Source organism: Crinia signifera, chromosome 8 (assembly GCF_055691185.1).
Source record: "Crinia signifera chromosome 8, ASM5569118v1, whole genome shotgun sequence".
Lineage (NCBI taxonomy): Eukaryota > Metazoa > Chordata > Amphibia > Anura > Myobatrachidae > Crinia > Crinia signifera.
In genome coordinates this window covers 151,858,718-151,877,041 of record NC_139224.1, presented here as the reverse complement: position 1 = coordinate 151,877,041, position 18,324 = coordinate 151,858,718, and the positions used below count along the sequence as shown (strand labels likewise).

At 44.4% G+C, this 18,324-nt stretch overlaps 1 protein-coding gene across 2 annotated transcripts in view; it reads left to right on the top strand.

Moving 5' to 3' along the window:
* LOC146026605 (vitamin D3 hydroxylase-associated protein-like) overlaps window positions 1-16,857 on the top strand; it is a 35,805-nt gene extending 18,948 nt beyond the window's left edge. The window contains exons 7-15 of one of the 2 annotated variants that reach the window (XM_083157416.1): window positions 3,868-3,992; window positions 4,791-4,916; window positions 6,299-6,393; window positions 7,927-8,026; window positions 10,055-10,098; window positions 11,382-11,421; window positions 14,334-14,442; window positions 15,536-15,681; window positions 15,894-16,857. In XM_083157416.1, the coding sequence (XP_083013542.1) occupies window positions 3,868-3,992; window positions 4,791-4,916; window positions 6,299-6,393; window positions 7,927-8,026; window positions 10,055-10,098; window positions 11,382-11,421; window positions 14,334-14,442; window positions 15,536-15,681; window positions 15,894-16,022 (914 nt within the window). In that variant the 3' untranslated portion in view covers window positions 16,023-16,857. Of the gene's footprint in view, window positions 1-3,867; window positions 3,993-4,790; window positions 4,917-6,298; window positions 6,394-7,926; window positions 8,027-10,054; window positions 10,099-11,381; window positions 11,422-14,333; window positions 14,488-15,535; window positions 15,682-15,893 lie in introns of those variants that run through there. The other variant, XM_083157417.1, reaches the window with a different exon arrangement.
* Window positions 16,858-18,324: the final 1,467 nt, after the last annotated feature.

Below are 18,324 nucleotides of genomic sequence, written 5' to 3'. Positions count from 1 at the left end.
GAGCAGGGTAGTACTGTATATCAGTGTAATCAGGTGTAGGAGCAGGGCAGTATTCTATAGTGTGATGGGGTGTAAGAGAAGGGCAGTACTGTATATCAGTGTAATGGGGTGTAAGAGCAGAGCAGTATTCTATAGTGTGATGGGGTGTAAGAGCAGAGCAGTATTCTATAGTGTGATGGGGTGTAAGAGTAGGGCAGTACTGTATATCAGGGTAATTGGGTAAAGAGCAGAGCAGTACTGTATCTCAGTGAAATGGGTTGTAAGAGCAGGGCAGTACGGTATATCAGTGTAATGGGGTGTAAGAGTAGGGAAGTACTGTATATCAGTGTAATGGGGTGTAAGAGTAGGGCAGTACCATATATCAGTGTAATGGGGTATAAGAACAGGGCAGTACTCTATAGTGTGATGGGGTGTAAGAGTAGGGCAGTACTGTATATCAGTGTAATGGGGTAAAGAGCAGGGCAGTACTGTATATCAGTGTAAGAGTATTGAAGTACTGTATATCAGTGTAATGGTGTCTAAGAGCAGGGCAGTACTGTATATGGGTATAAAGGGTTGTAAGGTCAGGGCAGTACTGTATATCAGTATAATGCAGTGTAAGAGCAGGACAGTACTGTATAGTGTGATGGGGTGTAAGATTACAGGACTGTATAACAGTGTAATGGATGCACATTATTTGTATAGTCTCTTCTTTGTGTGACATTAGAAGATTTGAATACCGAGTAATGTGCACACAGGGCATGATTCAAACTTCTACGCAAAACCGATTCAGAAACAACGCCCGCCCACGCTCTCGTCCCTCCCTGTCAATTAGGGACAACCATTTGCAAAATTACGGTGTGCATGTGGGAAACTGCGCGACTGATTGCTTTTGCGATCAGTCCTGAATCAGGTCCTTTGTCCATTAAGAACAATAATATACTCTACTGGAGAGTATATATAGGGGCGCCTGTTATATGAGAAATTCCTCTAGGCAGCTGCTTGATAACAGGGGTAGTCAATCCCTGTTGAGGCTGTCACTGGGACAAGTGATACAAAAATAAAAGAGGGAAGCAGCGCTGGCACTACAATGAAGGATTACACACTCTCAATGAAGGTTTAAAATATATAGGTAATTTTATATAATAAAGAATTATATTAAAACATTGACATATGCAAATACATTGAATATAAAATGAAATAAAGAAAAAATTAAGAGGGGTATCTCACTCTCAGGATGGACGCTTGGTGTAAAGTCCAATGTGGGTAAGTGCACTTAGCCCAATTGCTGGTGTTGGAGTCACTGTACCAAGGTGGATGGGGGAATGACGTCACTGGTCCTCGCTAGAACACGGAGCTGTATCTTTTTTTCCGTTGGAGGAGTCTGTGAAATGCAGATTTCTTGGATGCCCAAATGGTCTTCCAGGGTAACACTGGGATATAAATACGGTGCTGGGACTCTGTTCTCCCGGGTAGATGGAACAGAAGTGAATCTAGACTAGATCCAACCGGATTCAAACCTGGTGAGTTCGCTCAGCTGTTAGGGCAGTACTGTATATCAGTGTAATAGGGTGTAATAGTAGGGCAGTACCATATATCAGTGTAATGGGGTGTGAGAACAGGGCAGTACTCTATAGTGTGATGGGGTGTAAGAGTAGGGCAGTACTGTATATCAGTGTAATGGGGTAAAGTGCAGGGCAGTACTGTATATCACTGTAATAGGGTGTAAGAGTATTGATGTACTGTATATCAGTGTAATGGATTGTAAGAGCAGGGCAGTACTGTATATTGGTATAAAGCGTTGAAAGATCCTTTGTCCATTAAAGATGTATTCATTTTTAAAGGTGGATGTCCCATACCTCCCAACTTTGTAGCTGGACCACGCGAGCGCCCAAAAGGGGGCGTGGCTTATGTAAATGAGGGGCACGGCTTATGCAAATGAGCCGCATCCCCGTTTTCGGCCGGGAATAGACGCTGTGCGCATGCGCATAGCGTCTATTCTGTTAAATGGGGGGGCTCCCAACTGCCCCCCCCCCGCAGCGGGACACCGCCGGCCGTGGGTGGGACAGCGGGACAGGACCCGGTAATCGGGACTGTCCCGCTGAAATCGTGAGTGTTGGGAGGTATGATGTCCTACTTGGGTTCAGGGGGTTACTTATTTTATAAATAAGATTTTAGGACTTTTTGAAATGTAACTATTCAGGAAGCAATTACACATTTGGTGCAAGTCTGTGACAACAGAATAATGAATAAAGCAATACAATTTTTTTACATGTCTTAAGTGCAATAGAGGGTAAGAGCAGTGCAGGACTGTATATCAGCGTATTGGGGAGTAAAAGCAGGGCAGGACTGTATATCAATGTAATGGGGTGTAAGAGCAGGGCAGTACTGTATATCAGTGTAATGGGGTGTAAGAGCAGGGCAGTACTGTATATCAGTGTAATCAGGTGTAGGAGCAGGGCAGTATTCTATAGTGTGATGGGGTGTAAGAGCAGGGCAGTACTGTAAATCAGTGTTATGGGGTGTAAGAGTAGGGCAGTACTATATATAAGTGTAATGGGGTAAAAAGCAGGGCAGTACTGTATATCAGTGTAATGGGTTGTAAGAGCATGGCAGTACTGTATATCAGTGTAATGGGGTGTAAGTGTAGGGCAGTACTGTATGTTAGTGTAATGGGGTGTAAGAGTAGGGCAGTACCATATATCAGTGTAATGGGGTGTGAGAACAGGGCAGTACTCTATAGTGTGATGGGGTGTAAGAGTAGGGCAGTACTGTATATCAGTGTAATAGGGTATAGTGCAGGGCAGTACTGTATATCAGTGTAATAGGGTGTAAGAGTATTGAAGAACTGTATGTCAGTGTAATGGATTGTAAGAGCAGGGCAGTACTGTATATCAGTGTAATGGGTTGTAAGAGCATGGCAGTACTGTATATAAATGTAATGGGGTGTAAGAGCAGGGCAGTACTGTATATCAGTGTAATGGATTGTAAGAGCAGGGCAGTACTGTATATTGGTATAAAGGGTTGAAAGGTCAGGGCAGTACTGTATATCACTATAATGCGGTGTAAGAGCAGGGCAGTACTGTATAGTGTGATGGGGTGTAAGAGCACGGCAGGACTGTATATCAGTGTAATGGTGTTAGGACCCGGGGTCCCGTTGGTGCAGGCCCGGTGACCGCACGGGATCCCTGGCGTCCTGTACCTGATATTGGGTTCCCCCGGCACTTCGGCGATAGGGGGCAGGCGGGCTCTCACGGTGACTTGTGGCGTCTGTGCACCGAACATACAGGGTTGCCTATACAGGGTTGCCTAGTTCAGGAACTCCCGGCCGGTTGCTAGGCAACTGTTAGACGCTAAGCAGCGCAGTTTTCAGTCCTGGCTGTTACTAAGCAGCCAGGATGCTCTCATATTCGCGCCCTCAGCCAGCTGGGTTCATTAGTGGCTAGGGGGTGGCCTCCTGATGCCGCTCTCTCATTGGCTGAGGTCCTTCATTTAAGGAGTCTGGGAGGTTTCCCAGACGCCGGTGATAATCATCCTGTGCCTTATGCAGGATTGCTGCAGGGATTAGACTTAGCCTTGGCGGTCGTTGTGGGCTTGTCACATCCTAACACCTGGCTGCACCGGAGCTAGGGCGGGCTTAACTCGCCCTTTCAAACGTGGCGGCTACAGGCGAAGCCTAGCATCCCGCAGTCCACGGCCACCTGTCAGCGAGAGCCAATAGAGTCAGATTAGAGGATAGCGGCACCGTTCAGTCTGAGTTGGCATTCAGTTACCAGAGTTACTCCCTGGATCGTAACAAATGGATGCACATTATTTGTGGAGCCTCTTCTTTGTGTGACATTAGTGGGCTGTAAGATGTGCACATTAATTGTTTGTTTATTATATCAGTGGATACATGCAACGGACCAATGGCAAGAGATGTGGATGCTCTGGTACTCTCCATGAGGGCTCTATTGTGCGATGAGATGTTTCGTCTTGACCCAAAAGTTCCACCTATTTATTTCAATGAGGAGGTAATAAGACTTTCACATATAATAGATATGCAGTGTATGGGAAACGTGTGGGGGGGGGACTGACTTTATATGGATTTCCACAGATGACCAAACATAGTAATGGTATCAGGTTACATCAGCAATGGGGATATATCTGTCGGAATGATTGGAGCTTAATAGAGAAATGATAATTGCCTTCCCTGACACTTATGCCCCTTTCAGACTGCACTAAAAAAAATGGTATTTTGCCGATTTTTAACCGTTTTAAAATGGTAAACTGTGCAGACTGAAAGGTCCATAGTGAATTTACCATTTTAAAATAACTGGTATTTTAAAACGGTACCCAGGCAGCAGTGAGCACTATTGGAACCAGCGCAGTGCAGTGCATATTTAATGAGCAGGACCGCTCATTACATATGTGCATATGAAATGATCCGCTCATTACATATGCACATATGTAATGAGTGGTCCCGCTCATTAAATATGCACTGCGCTGGTCCGCTCAGAGTGGGACCAGCTGATGCTCAGACCCCCTACCCTAGACACTGGCTGATTACTTCTCAGCCACGGGTGACACCCACTGAATCACCCATTGCATAGTCCTGCATTCCCTGTACAGTTGAGTTCATCTGTTGCTTTCACACCGCAAACCTGCTATAGACCCAGTATTTACATGCAGTGTGAAAGGGGTTAAACTTGCTCTGACCCGTTTTAACAAATGTTTTAAATACCGGGTCTAAACAGGTTTTGCAGTGTGAAAGCAGCATTAGTGACCAGCACTATGACCCAACCTAATCCCACTGACCTTATATTCTACAGATCTACTCCTCTACAAAACCTCTCCGCATTGGGTATTATGAAGAGGACGGATACTTCAAGCCAAACCCCGGTATGAGACGAGTTCTTCTAGAAACAAAACATCTTCTAGAGGACGCTGGACACAAGGTTAGAGGAGAACAAGGATGGGATCATTGTTGGTACAGGTCTACCTGTATGCTGATGGGCGACCTCTTTACCTGCAACTTCAAAAAATATTTTTGATTGAAGCGGCCCCTCTCCTATATGAAAATGTGCAGGACTTACACATAGTCATCATCCCATCATTTTCCCCTCCTTTAATACAACGTTTTAATAGAGGGGTAATATAATTATTGTGCTAATTTAACTTAAAGACCAGGGTTGCCTACCCTCCCGGAATGGCCAGGAGGGTCCCGAAAATCGGGTCCCCCGGAAAGGTGGGCAAACCTCCCAGTTCTGGGGGACCCCCCGCTCCCCCCCCCCCGATCGCGGCTAAAACACCCCCGCCGCACCATTTAAATAACCCGATATACTTATCTCCGATGAGGGGGCGGGGGCTAAAGTGCCATAATCGCATCATTTTAGCCCCGCCCCCTCCACGGAGATGAGCAAAACGGGTTATTTTCAAGCATGGGGCGGGGCTTAATGACGTCACGTTCAAGCCCCGCCCCCAGGAACTCCTGCTGAATGTCTCCACTCCGGGCTTCTCCCGGAGAGGAGATTTAAAAAGTCGGCAACCCTGTTAAAGACTGAAGGTGCCCACTCACGGTAAGATTTTTTAAACAATTTTTGTGAATTGTGAATTGCGAATACAAATGTGCCATGAATACAAATATGAATTGACTTATTTTCGACATAGTAAATGCCGAAAAAACAAATACAATTAAAATAGGCATATTTACTTATACGAATAAGCCTATTTTAAGCGTATTTTGCTTAGTAATTTTCCCCCAATGAGTTTTTTGTATGGTTTTCGCTGATTTATGATTTCTAACATGCAGACACATTGGTGGTAATTCAATTCAGCATGATGTTAATAGCGCCAGGAAGGTGATTTGGTAGGAAAATCCGACAGTTAGCTGTTCATTCCTAGGCATTATCCTTTCCCATCGATGGGGGCTCTGTTAATACTGTACATCCTTTTTCTGTGCTCCCTGCTGCAGAAGGAGAAAAGGGGATTTTGTACATACTGTCCAAGGTCATAGCGGGACATACCAATTCACCAAGCAATATGGGGTCCATATTGTATTCTGCTCCTTTCCTTCTGTCCTTCCTGAGATAGATGAGCTAAAACAGAGAAATAGTCAGGGGGGTCTGAGAAGGTTGTATAGAAGAGGAGGAGTCGGGGTGAGATATAACCCAATAGCCTTGGAGTTTGGAATTCAAATGTCCATAACTTATTTTCTATTCATACCCTTTCACACAATTTCAGAATTTTTTCTTCAATTACAAACTTACAACAACAAGTCTTGGGGTAAATTTTGATAAAATTATGAAAACTAAATTAATATAATTTGTTTTCATTTCAGCTGATCCCCTTCAATCCCCAGCGGGTGGACTATGCATATGAACTGTTCTGGAAGGCGTTACTTGGCGATAAAGGGGAAACAATTGTAGATAAGCTGTAAGTGGAATGTACCAGTTTTATGAGGAATGCTACAGATGTGAAACAATCTCATTTTGCCACGCAACTAAACATATTTCTAAAGCACAGCTTTTCCTGCTTATCGCCACTGGCAACCACACAGGTGGCGTCGGTGGTGCCGTGTTACACCGCTAGACATTTGTCTCCTTAGCAGCTGACTCAGACTTGGATGGAACCCTCAAGCAAGCCTAGGCCCTGGTAATTGTTGCCTAATTCCCCCCCTCCCCCCTTCTTGGTGCAACTGTGGGTGACATTTAATAGGATGCGATTTTTAGTCATTTTTAAATTCGCCCATTATCGTGCTTTTTAAAATCGCAATGTTTTTGCTGCGAATTTGCATATTTAATGAAGTGTGTATTCCGGGTAAAAAAGTGCTATATGGTGCGGTAATGTGCGAATTTTAGTCATTAAAATGTGCGATTTTTAGTCATGAAAATGTGCGAATTTGCAGAAATGTGCGAATTTGTGTTAAAAATTTTTTTTTTAAAAATGGCGTGAGGTTCCCCCTCCTGAGCAGAACCAGCTCCGGGCTCATTGAGCCGGACCTGGTTTCAACCAAAAAACTGGGGGTCCCCCATATTTTGAAACCAGGTCCAGCTTAATGAGCCTGGGGCTGGTTATGCTCAGGAGGGGGGACCTCACGCCATTAAAAAAAAAATAATAATAAAAATCGCATTTTCAGAATGTGCCATTTTGCTGCAAAATCAGCATTTTTTGCAGTTTTTCGCATCTCATCAAATGTGCGAATTCGGTAGAAAGTGGGATTTCGGCCGTTTTGGCCGAAAAAATCGCAAAAATCACATTTTCACATCTCATTAAATGTTACCCTGTATGTTACTTATTACCGCTTGAGTTTAGGAGAGCTAAATTGCGAAGGGTACAGGAGCTTTAATGAAGATCACATACAGTAAGAGCAAGCTATCTATGATATATGACGAAAAAACGTGCGGCGGCGGCGGCGGGGGGGCGCAAAATAGTTAGTTACGCCCCTGGAGGAGGGTGTTTGCCTGTCTGTACTAATTCTGTAGGTTCAGCACACCACTGTGACAGTAATGACCACATTCGTGACTATAACTATAGACATAGGCGTGCGCAGCACATTTCATTAGGGGGTGCACATTTCATTAGGGGGTGTCTTACACGCCCATTGGTTGTGTCTAACACCACCAATCAGACGTGTCTACCATCAGCTATTGGCACTCGCTACAATATAAAACATCTCTCAGCCACACCATAATCTTCTGCCTAGTTCAATTTTAATCTTCTAATTACTCATAAACATATATGGATGACAGGTATGTAGTGATATGACAATGGTCTAGTACAATTAACAATGCAAAACACACATACTTGATTGATGGGCGCTTGTTTTAATGGAATACCAGTTCTAAAAAGCAAAATTATATAAGGGTGGGCACAGCATTAGGGGGTGCCTGTGCACCCCTAACACTCTATGTGCGCACGCCTATGACTATAGAGACCACGATATGAATCACTTTCTGTTTCTTTTAGTAATAACAACATCGGTGACCCCCACATAGCGGAAGCCTCCCGTCTCTGTTTCATACCCAATGTGGTAAAGAGGATTCTGTCCTACATTCTCTGGCCAATCGTAAGTAGATGTTAAAAAAATAATAATAAAAGCCATTTATTGGGCAAATGTTTAGCAGAGACGTTTTCCATTAAAAAAATTAACAACTTTTTTTTGCATATATTATCCTAACATTCATAACAGATGTTTTTTTTTACTCTAAAACTAAGTACTATGGCTGCAAGGACTAACATTTCAGTCTGCTCAGCTGGATGCCTGAGCCAACATATTGAGCGGCCAATCAGTACAGCGTATGCTTCCCAGAATGAGCCAATCGTTCGGGGCGATGTACGTTCAGCTAGTTGTGTATCCAGTTTTAGAGATGACAGTACGTAGCTGATTTGTAGCTTTGGGCAACTACTCCCTTTATCTCTATCCAATGCTTGGTACATCTCCCCTGTTGGTTAGATACTTGGCCATTGTTGTTTAAATGCATGGTCACGGGTGGCTAGATACATGACCACTGTAGGTTAGATACTTGACCACTATTGGTTAGATACATGACCACTGTTGGTTAGATACATGACCACTGTTGTTTAGTTATATGACTACTGTTGGTTAGATACATGGCCACTGTTGGTTAGATACATGACCACTGTTGGTTAGATACATTGCCACTTTTGGTTAGATACATAGCCACTGTTGGTTAGCTACATGACCCCTGTTGGTTAAATACATGACCACCTTTGGTTAGTGTAGCATTTGAACACCAAATAAGTTATTTTGTAGACTTCTGATATTGGATAGCAGCCACTGGACAACTCTTCACGCTGAACTAAAAACTACGCTCACTGGACTTTATCAATGTACAAATTCTACAAACAGAACTTCACACCTCGTGTCCCAGAACAGACAGAAATAATCAACCGCAATATCTTGAAGGCATTTGGGAGTCCACCTGACAGAATTACAAGTCTAGTCTCTGGTTTAGCCTTCGGTGTATCCATGGATTATGCTTGTGGAACCCAGCTTAACACGGCTCCTTCAGTCACACTTCTCCTGCTGCCTCCAAGGTCTTATCAGACACCAATATTGACTGTCTCTCCTATTAAGTGCTCTGTTGAATCACAGGTTTGACCTTGAAGATGTTTTGTTAAGAGAAAGTGTCATTGCAACTTGTAGGTGTCTAAACTGTATGTTCCTGTATCCTGTTATGTACTGTATATCCAGGGAGGCTGCTGCGAGTAAGGAAGTAGCCTCCTCTCTCTCACTGCCCAATGTGCAGCTATGTTATACAGTCTCTGTCCTCAGCCCTGGAGTTGTGTCCTCAGTGCTAGAACTTCAGGTCTGTCCACTACTCACAATGTATTTGAGACGATGGGCCTGTGATTTTAATAAATGTACAAGTTGTAGATGATGCAGCGCGGGTCTTGGCACGAGTATAGGCCACTGCTGCTGCACTGTAGTACCTTGTATAGAGATTCTGAATCATTAGCTCGCAGATGTAGAATTCTGTGTAATCTAGCAAAGTCATTTTGTCACCTACAGTTGCTTTATTTACAATTTAAGTGAGATGGATGTTTGCTGGGGCCAAGTCGAACAGAGAGGGGGTATTTGGCATGACTGAGGCCGCAGTGTATGGTGGAACACTTTAACATATTACTAGTGTCCTTCATTACCCGTCCAATCAGTTTACACCTACAGTACCTCGAGAGCTTGGTTGAGCTTCCTTGCTTCTCCCCAGTTGCGGAACTTGTGGGTTTTTGGCCGAGGTGCAAAAATATAATTTGGGCCCCCCTTCTTCACCCCAAAGTTCACAATATTGAACATGGTAGTGGGTGACAGGAAGAGGCAAAGTGGGTGACAGGAAGAGGGTGATAGGGACAGCAATGGGCCTTTTGGTCCTCAAGGGCCCGTGCATTGCACCTTCTGCCTCTGCTTTTCCCTCTCCATCATGTCCATATGAAGATGCCAAATCCAGAGCTTTTAGTCCCGTTTCCCTCCCCTATAGTAACACTGAGCAACAGCTTGAACACAATTTGATATTTTTTAGTGATGAGTAATAGAAATATTTTTCTTTGTAATAAATAATATTATTTTATTTTCCAGTATCCCAGGATTTCCAGTGCTATATATTCCAGTCTTGGTGCGAGGTAAGATCCTACTCGCTCTTCAATAGGATCTTTCATATACAATGTACAGCTGTGGGTGATCATTCCAGATAAGGGTCCCCTCTCACCTTTGCCCGCTAGGGCATGACCCGCTGGGGGTGTACAGGCCACAGAGTGAGGTTATAAATGAGGATTTCTAAACCATGGGACGCTTTAACAGTAAGGGAGGAAAGGGACACTGGGGTATGATGGATACATAATAATAGGAATCAGGAAGGCAGCATAGTTGTCTAATTATCTTTTACTCCTCTCGCCTACATTTTGGGAGGTGGGAACGGAGCTTGATGTCATCAAGCCCTGCCCCCATTATGGTAACTGTCATGATTCGTAGGTCTAGGTGAAGGGGGAGGTGCTAGAATTATACCATTTTACGCAATATTATTCTGTTTCCGTGGGGTAGATGTATGAAGAAGTGATGAAGAGAAAAGGCCCATGGCAACCAGGGAGGAGAAGTGAGCCAAAGAAGTGGCCATTGGCAACCAATGAGCATGGAAGGAACATCTATCATTTGCATAATATAAAATAATACAGAGCAGCTGATTGGTTGCCATGGGCCACTTCTGCTCTGGCTCAGTTCTTCTTCCTTATCACTGCTTCCTACATCAAACCCCATGTTACTATGGGCCTTATTCTAGTTCACTCTTTCTGACAAAATCCTTCTTAGATGAACAAAACCATGTGCACTGCAGGTGGGGCAGATGTTACTTGTGCAGAGAGAATTAGATTTGGGTGGGGTTTTACTTCAAAGTGAGATCTATATTGCAGTGTAAAAATAAAGCAGCCAGTATATACCCTGCACAGAAACAAAATAACTCACCCAAATCTAATTCTCTCTGCACATTTTATATCTGCCCCCCTACAGTGCACATGGTTTTGTCCATTTAAGAAGGATTTTGTCAGAAAGAGTGAACTAGAATAAGGCCCTATGTTCCTATTGCTACAGTATAATAACATAGAGCACATGTCTTCAACCTGTGGCCCTCCAGATGTTGTGGAACTACATTTCCCAGCATGCCCTGACAGTTTTGGCATGCTCTTATAGGAAAAAATGTGGCAATGCATGTTGGAACATGTAGTTTCACAACATCTGGAGGGCCATAGGTTGAAGAACCATGACATAGAGCATACTGCTTCCATGTTATGTTATTGGCTGCCAGCTCATTTACTATGTACTGCTATTTTTCTATTATATTAAACCCATTGCAATAGAATTTATTTGTCTGTTTTTTTGTGTTATTATTGTTCATATTGACCTCCCTGTCTAGATCTGTCAGGCAACTCTGGAAGTATCAGACAGCCATGCAGGTAGTATACACCATGAACAGTATATATTTATTTATTAACAGTTTCTTATATAGCGCACACATATTCCGCAGCGCTTTACAGAGAGAATATTTGAACATTCACACCAGTATATAGGACATATAGCTGGTATACATGGTATATATGTGTGTTTATTGAGATGTTTGGTTCAGTTCTTTAGAAATCCGAACCCACCCAAATGTTGCCGTTCTGAACCAAACCAATTCTGAACCAAACCAATTCACGTTTTGGAACTATAGAGATCCAAGCTAAGGGGTAATTCTGGTTGCAAGTCATCCTGTATATGCGCCACCCATACCTACGCCCGCCCCCACTCAACCGCCGATTATCCCTGCACGCGTGCGGGACAAAATCATTTCATGGTCGCCAACCATTGAATGATTTTGCAAGTGCTCGCAGATCTAAGACACCTTTCTGGTGCCTTATATCTGCATGCTTCCTGTGCGAGAAGTGGGTGGGCAGCTGACGTCACACCCGTGTCACTGGCGCATTTACATGGGAAGGCCCAGCATTTTGACAGGGACACACTGGGCATTCCCATGAACACAGCCCCTCGCTGCCGCCACCTGCCTCAATTCGCCATGCCCGCTCACACCAATCGACTGCACATGCACAGGGGAGCGTATGGATTAGAATAAGGTCCCAAGTCCCCGGCAGTTTAGAATTTGGATTTTAAATATGAATTTTGGATTACAATAAAATACAGGATTTAGCAGTTTTTATCCATTTACAAGAAACCCAAAACTCAAATTTGAAATCCAAACCAAAACATTTGAGGATGGAGACCTAAATGCTGGAGAGCGGGTCTGGGTAAGACCAGGGCCGGTGCAAGGTTTTCAGCAGAACTCCCACCACCAACCACACACTACACACAAGTCTTCAAAGATCAGCACCTGCCATTTACATTAAGTTCAACTAGGATCCCTCTCAGAGTCATCCTTAATTATGTGAGAGACTAGGGAGGCCCCATATTCTGGAGCCCCTAGACAGCTGCCTAATCATAGAGCTGGCCATGGGCAATTGAAGAGTCCAGTGTTCCCGAAAAGCCAGTGGGGGCCAGTGTCTAACCCTGCAGGAGGGAGGAAGACCTCCTGACTTATATTACTAAGAAGAAAGGCCAGTTGACCTTGAATGTGAGTAGGCCAGCCGGTACCTTACTTATCAGATACAGGACTAAGACTGTACATGAGGAGTTGTGGCAGCCAAGTCAAGCTGGAACCTGTGATATACCTTCAGGAAGAAGTCTAGACTTTGGGCCTGATTCACTTTGGCTTGCTAAGCAGCATCTAACAGCACCCGCCAGACGAGCATAAACATCCATTTGCAGGTGAGCGTACGGGGGCAAAACCATTCAATGGTCGCCGATCATCAACTGATTTCCCCATTCGCATGGCAACACCCAGCATTTTCCTGGGCGCACTCACTGGTTTTGTGGGGACGCACAGGAAACGCTGGACATCCCCATGCGACAGCCTCTAGAATGCCTAGGAGCATGTAGCTCATACAACTGAGCCAGCAGCAGTGAGAGTACCCGTGCGTTGAGCAGAGACAGTGGACAGTAACAAAAATGGCTACCCTCCCTGGAGGAGGGCTGCTGTGCATTACAGCTGTAGCATCTGCTCCTCCCATGGGCCTTTGTTTAAAGGATACTACTATGTGGTGCAGTGTGAATAAGGAGCAAAACAGTGTAGAGTAATGTGAATAAGGAGCAATGGATAAGGGGCAGAACTAGGGATGGTGCAAGGGGGCGTCAACCAAAATCTTGTCTGGGGCATCAAATTAGCTAGGGATGGCTCTGACACTACTAACAATCAGTGTGATACTCCACTAATAATATAATGCACAAGTATTGTTTTTGTTGTTTAGAATAATTACAAATAACCCTCTTCTAATTGTAATTTATAACAGATAGTAGAAGTCATCTCATCTTTGCCCTAGAGCTACTCTATGACCTCAAATACCCATATAATTAACAGTAGGGCGTACATTGGGCCGTGGTATAGGTCTACACTGTAGATATACAGCAATTAGATTGACCTCATATGGTTGGCATGCTCAAAAGGTCTACAGGTAAAACGTAGACAGTGGGTAAGGTTAACAGGTACAAAATGTTGACAGGGTCAACAGGTCGAGTTTTTTTTTAACTTTTTTTGTGGATTTCATTTTGTATGTTTAACCATATCTAAGCGCAATCAGTGGAAATGCGTTAACTCATGGACACTATTTGCATCCCACGCTCCGGGCAGGTTACTATTCCACCAGTGGGGGGGTTGTACCCAAACCTAGATCTGATGGAGAAGCTTGAGTCCCGGTCGCCCTTCCCCGTTGCAGGGAGAGAGAGAACTAACTGCCGCTGGAGCAGCCTCTCTCCCCAGCTCAGCAAACAATGCTCAGTGCTGTGTGCTGAGCTGGGGAGAGAGGCAGCTCCCACCCGAATCCCCGACCGGCATCCCCAGCGTGGCACACTCCCACAGAAACTAAGGTTTTGTTCTCACATTGGCTTGAGATCGCCTTCACCATTGACCCTGCCCCCTCCATTGACCACACCCCCTCATTTTTGCGGGGTCTGGCCCAACTGTTGGTACACCTGGATAGCACATTTACCAAAAGTTAGAAAAACATAAAAAAACACCCAAAAAACTTGCGACCACAGTCATGTCCACCTTTTGTACCTGTGACCTTGTGTTCCTGTCAATTCTAATGCATATCAACCATGTAAGGGACGGTCTAGACACTGAAACCTGTGTATTGTCCCCTACAGTACTGTATAGTTATCCAGCCAGTGCAGGTAGAGATATCACTCTTGGTTACTGCTAGGCATTAGGTGTGTTCTCTCTTCTTGCCCCTCCATCCATACGGTAGTCAGCTCTTATGGTAAGTGTCTCCTCCTTCAGGAATACCAGACAGAATTCTTCAATGAATGGAGAAAGCTGAATCTAGATGTGGTCCTATGTCCCATGCTGGGCCCGGCCTTCAACATCGGATATGCAGGGAAATTATTCGGTATTTCTGTAAATTCCTCCCTGATTTATGTATAGTATCACACAGGTAAGTAGGCATCACAGCAACATGTAATAAAGGGGCTCCGTGTACACTCTGTGCTGGCCGGGTGTAAACGTTTACCCCTGAGCATTGATGGATATGAGGGCCCTTTAAAGCACCTCAGCCCATAGAAGTTTCAGCTCTTGATGTTACAGTAGGGACCCCCCTTAGGACCTGTGTTGGGGGTTCTGCTGTCTATAATAACTGCAGCACAAGGACGTCCTAGAACACAGCATTTTGTACCTAATGGCGTGGGTAATGTTGGAGGGTAGGATATAGCCATACTAGCCACTACATATATCATGCATGCACACTAGACTCTGATACAGTGCTATGGTTCTCCAGTACCAGCGCCGAATTCCGACTATGCAACGTAGGCACTCGCCTAGGGCCTGGCGGGCACCAAGGGGCCCAGAAAATCCACCCTTGGCCCTCACCCAACCGTTCCCTGAAGTGCATTGTGGGTCCGGCATGCATCGCAAATGGTACAAGGGCTTATTTTGTACTCGGTTTGCTTGTAGGTAGAACATGGGGTCAGGACGCTAATGTGGATGTGTTTTTTTCTGAAGTTCCCTGGTAAAGACAGTGCACATATGACAAAGTAAGATGTACGGTTAATAACTCTAACAATAATATTACTATAATTGGTCCACAGCAGCAGACTTACTTCAGTGACACCTGGTATGCGCCGCCGGTATAAAGAGGGGCGTGGTTTTACAAGAGATCACAACCTGGGGGGGGAGTGGCCTCACATAACGACCTCATTTTTATCACTCGGAGAATCCTAGAGATGTGGTCCGCATCTCAAGACTGCCTGTTTGCAGTGCCGCTCCTGCACTGTGACAGGAGCAAGATGCTGCATGTAATGTTGCAGTGCAGCGCACACCGCACAGCAGGTCACACCCAGATTCAGCCTGCACCCTCCACATCGCTGTATACACAGTGCTTTACAATTAGGATTAAACACAATAGTAAAACAATATTGAAAATTAATGGACAGATTATAGGGTGATGCAGAATCTTACATAAATCACCAATCTCTTTTGTCTCTCAGCTCCTCTGTCCTGCACAATGCTGTACAACTTATTAAATTATCCCGCCGGAGTCGTTCCTGTAGGTTCTGTCACTGCGGAAGATGAGGAAGAGCTGAAACATTACACAGGTTACTCCAATGATCCCTGGGACAAGCTGTATAAGAAGGTAATTATTATAGTGGTGTATATGACATACTGTAGGTGAGGTTTATTTGTTCTGTCTTTTAGATTATTTAGTTATAAAGTGTGTTTATATATAATAAGCCTGGACAGCGGGTATCTACACATTGCTGGGGGCTCAGTGGTTATGTGTATTGTCTCATTTCCTCCCCCTACTGGCTGCTCCATGTAACTGCCTCTCTATAACTACCTCTGCAGGCTGTGGAAGGAAGTCTGGGTCTCCCGCTGTCCGTTCAGTGCGTGGCGCTCCCCCACCAGGATGAGCTCTGCCTGCGCCTCATGAAAGAAGTCGAGACCCTCAGTGGTCGTCAGCAGAAGAAGCGATAAGACACTATCTAGTTCTTTGTGAATTAATGATCCTCGAAGTGGGAATTTATAGAGAGAACTATAAACATTTACCAGAACTCTTTATTTCATTATAGAAACATATATCAATCATTATTATTATTATTATCTGTAGGGGGCATCTAATGATAGCTGCAGGTAGTATTACCAACTTTTTGTTTTCAGAATCCTGGACAGGGATTATGACAAGCAGTGGTGTAATTTCCAAAGATAGTGGATGCACTGATTGCTGGGCTCCAGCTGTCAGAGGGGCACCAAGAAAAAACAACTGGAGTGGCTGCTTAACTAGAACAGATCTCTCTGCAGTTATTTCACAGTTATTTGTGACAGTCACAGCCATAGGGTTACAATCATTTTATTTCTCAGATATCAGTCCTGATTAGTCCCTCTTATATGCCATCTGCTCCACTTGCACCTTATATGCCATCAGAGCCCCTATATACACTTTTATATGACTCAGGGGACCATTATTTTATTATATACCAGTCTAGAGACCCTTATTACATTGTTTTAACTAATGCTTTTACCTCTAGTAAAATCCATGTAACCAACAATATTAACAATAATAATTATACCCTTGCAGTTTTATGTGTTTTCCATTTGTTTTCTGGTTTCCTGAATACACCGTCATCTATTTCTATGTATTTTATGTGAGCATTTGCATTTGGAAAAAATGCATCGAGTGCCATTTACTGTATAACAACATTAAGATACACAAATGCAAGTCTAGTGGGTATGAGGTCTGTGGCATTTGTAGGGGAATGTGCCTTAAATCAATAAATGTGGATGCTACATATTAATAAAACTCTATCTAGTGCCTCTGTCACATTATTTATTATTAAAACAGGTGGATGGAAATGATCAAGAAGTGACCGCAAATGATTTTTACTTGTGATCAGGGGCGCCGCCAGCTCTGCTGGGCCACGGTAAAATGAGGGGGAGTGGCCACGCCCCTGAGTAAAAAAAAAAAAAGAACACAAAACTTAGCAGGGTTGGCAGGAGGCAGAGTGGGATCACACAGGTGCAAGGAGAGATAGGAAAGACTGGGCTGGGGAGCAGGGGCAAACGCAGGATTTTCAGAAGGGGGTTTCCAGAGGGGCGGAGCAAAGTACGGAGATGGACACTTAGATGACTCAGTATATGTTTTGATGTCCCGCGGGTGGTAGGGGGTATTATATCAATCGCTCAGCATGTAGGGCCTGGATCAGTAATTTCCACTAATTACCCCTTTACTGCACAGATGGTGGGAGATGAGGTGGGAGAAGGGGGCATTGGGCTGAATGAAGGGGCCCTGATACATAACTTCCAGGGCGGTAGAGGATGTTTAATATGCAGAGGAGGGGTGTATAGTGGAGTGGGCTTATTATTCATAATTTTCTGGTGGGAGGACAGCTTGCTTGACTGCAGATATCTCCAATTCCCGGAAATAGATTTCTTAGATTTTAATGGAATTAAAAACTAGAGAATCCCACCTACCAAATTATATTGGGGACTAGGGGATCAGACTTCAGGAGGCAGAGTAATCTGCCAAGGAGTATATAAAACTACATACCAGGTGTGTGGAGCTGGAGCAGTAACCAGCTGCTGGAAGGCTGATATCTCTGGTTCTAGGAACAGTAGAGACAAGCTTCTAATGTCTTTCAAAGAGGGAGAGTCCCAGCTTTTGGAATATATCCTCAGAAAAACTCTACGTTAGACAGAACCTGAAATATCTGACTGGGAACAGCAATTAACAGGCTTGGATGGGGACCACTGCTTTGAAGTCAGATATCTCCGGTTCCCAAGGTCCAATTTTAAAAATTCTTGTACTCCTGGAAAGAGGGGACCCTCAGCTTTCAGACAGTGACCCTTAGACTCCTGGGGAGGCTTCTGGGTACTCGGAAACCCCCCTGCGTGCGCTACTGGGGGAGAGATGTTGTGCTTCAGCGGCAGCCTGTCCTCTTTCTCCTACTGCCTGGCTCTCTGTACTCAAAAGAGGTGGTCCTCAGTTAGGGTTGGAGCACTGACAGTGACATCACTAGTGCCATGGGATTCCTGAAGACTTCCTGTCTGGGAAGCATCCAGCACATACAGAAGTTGCCTACCCTCCTGCATTCTGCAGGAGACACCCTAAAATGCATTACCATTAGTCCAGCAATCTCCCTCATTTCACCTAGCCCACATGACACTGTTACATTTTTTGGTGAAAAAAGGAATTAGAGATAGATACATTTACATTACAGTATAGCAGCTATTACTAACTGCTTTGCGGCTTATTTACATTTGTATATAAGTAATTTAAAAA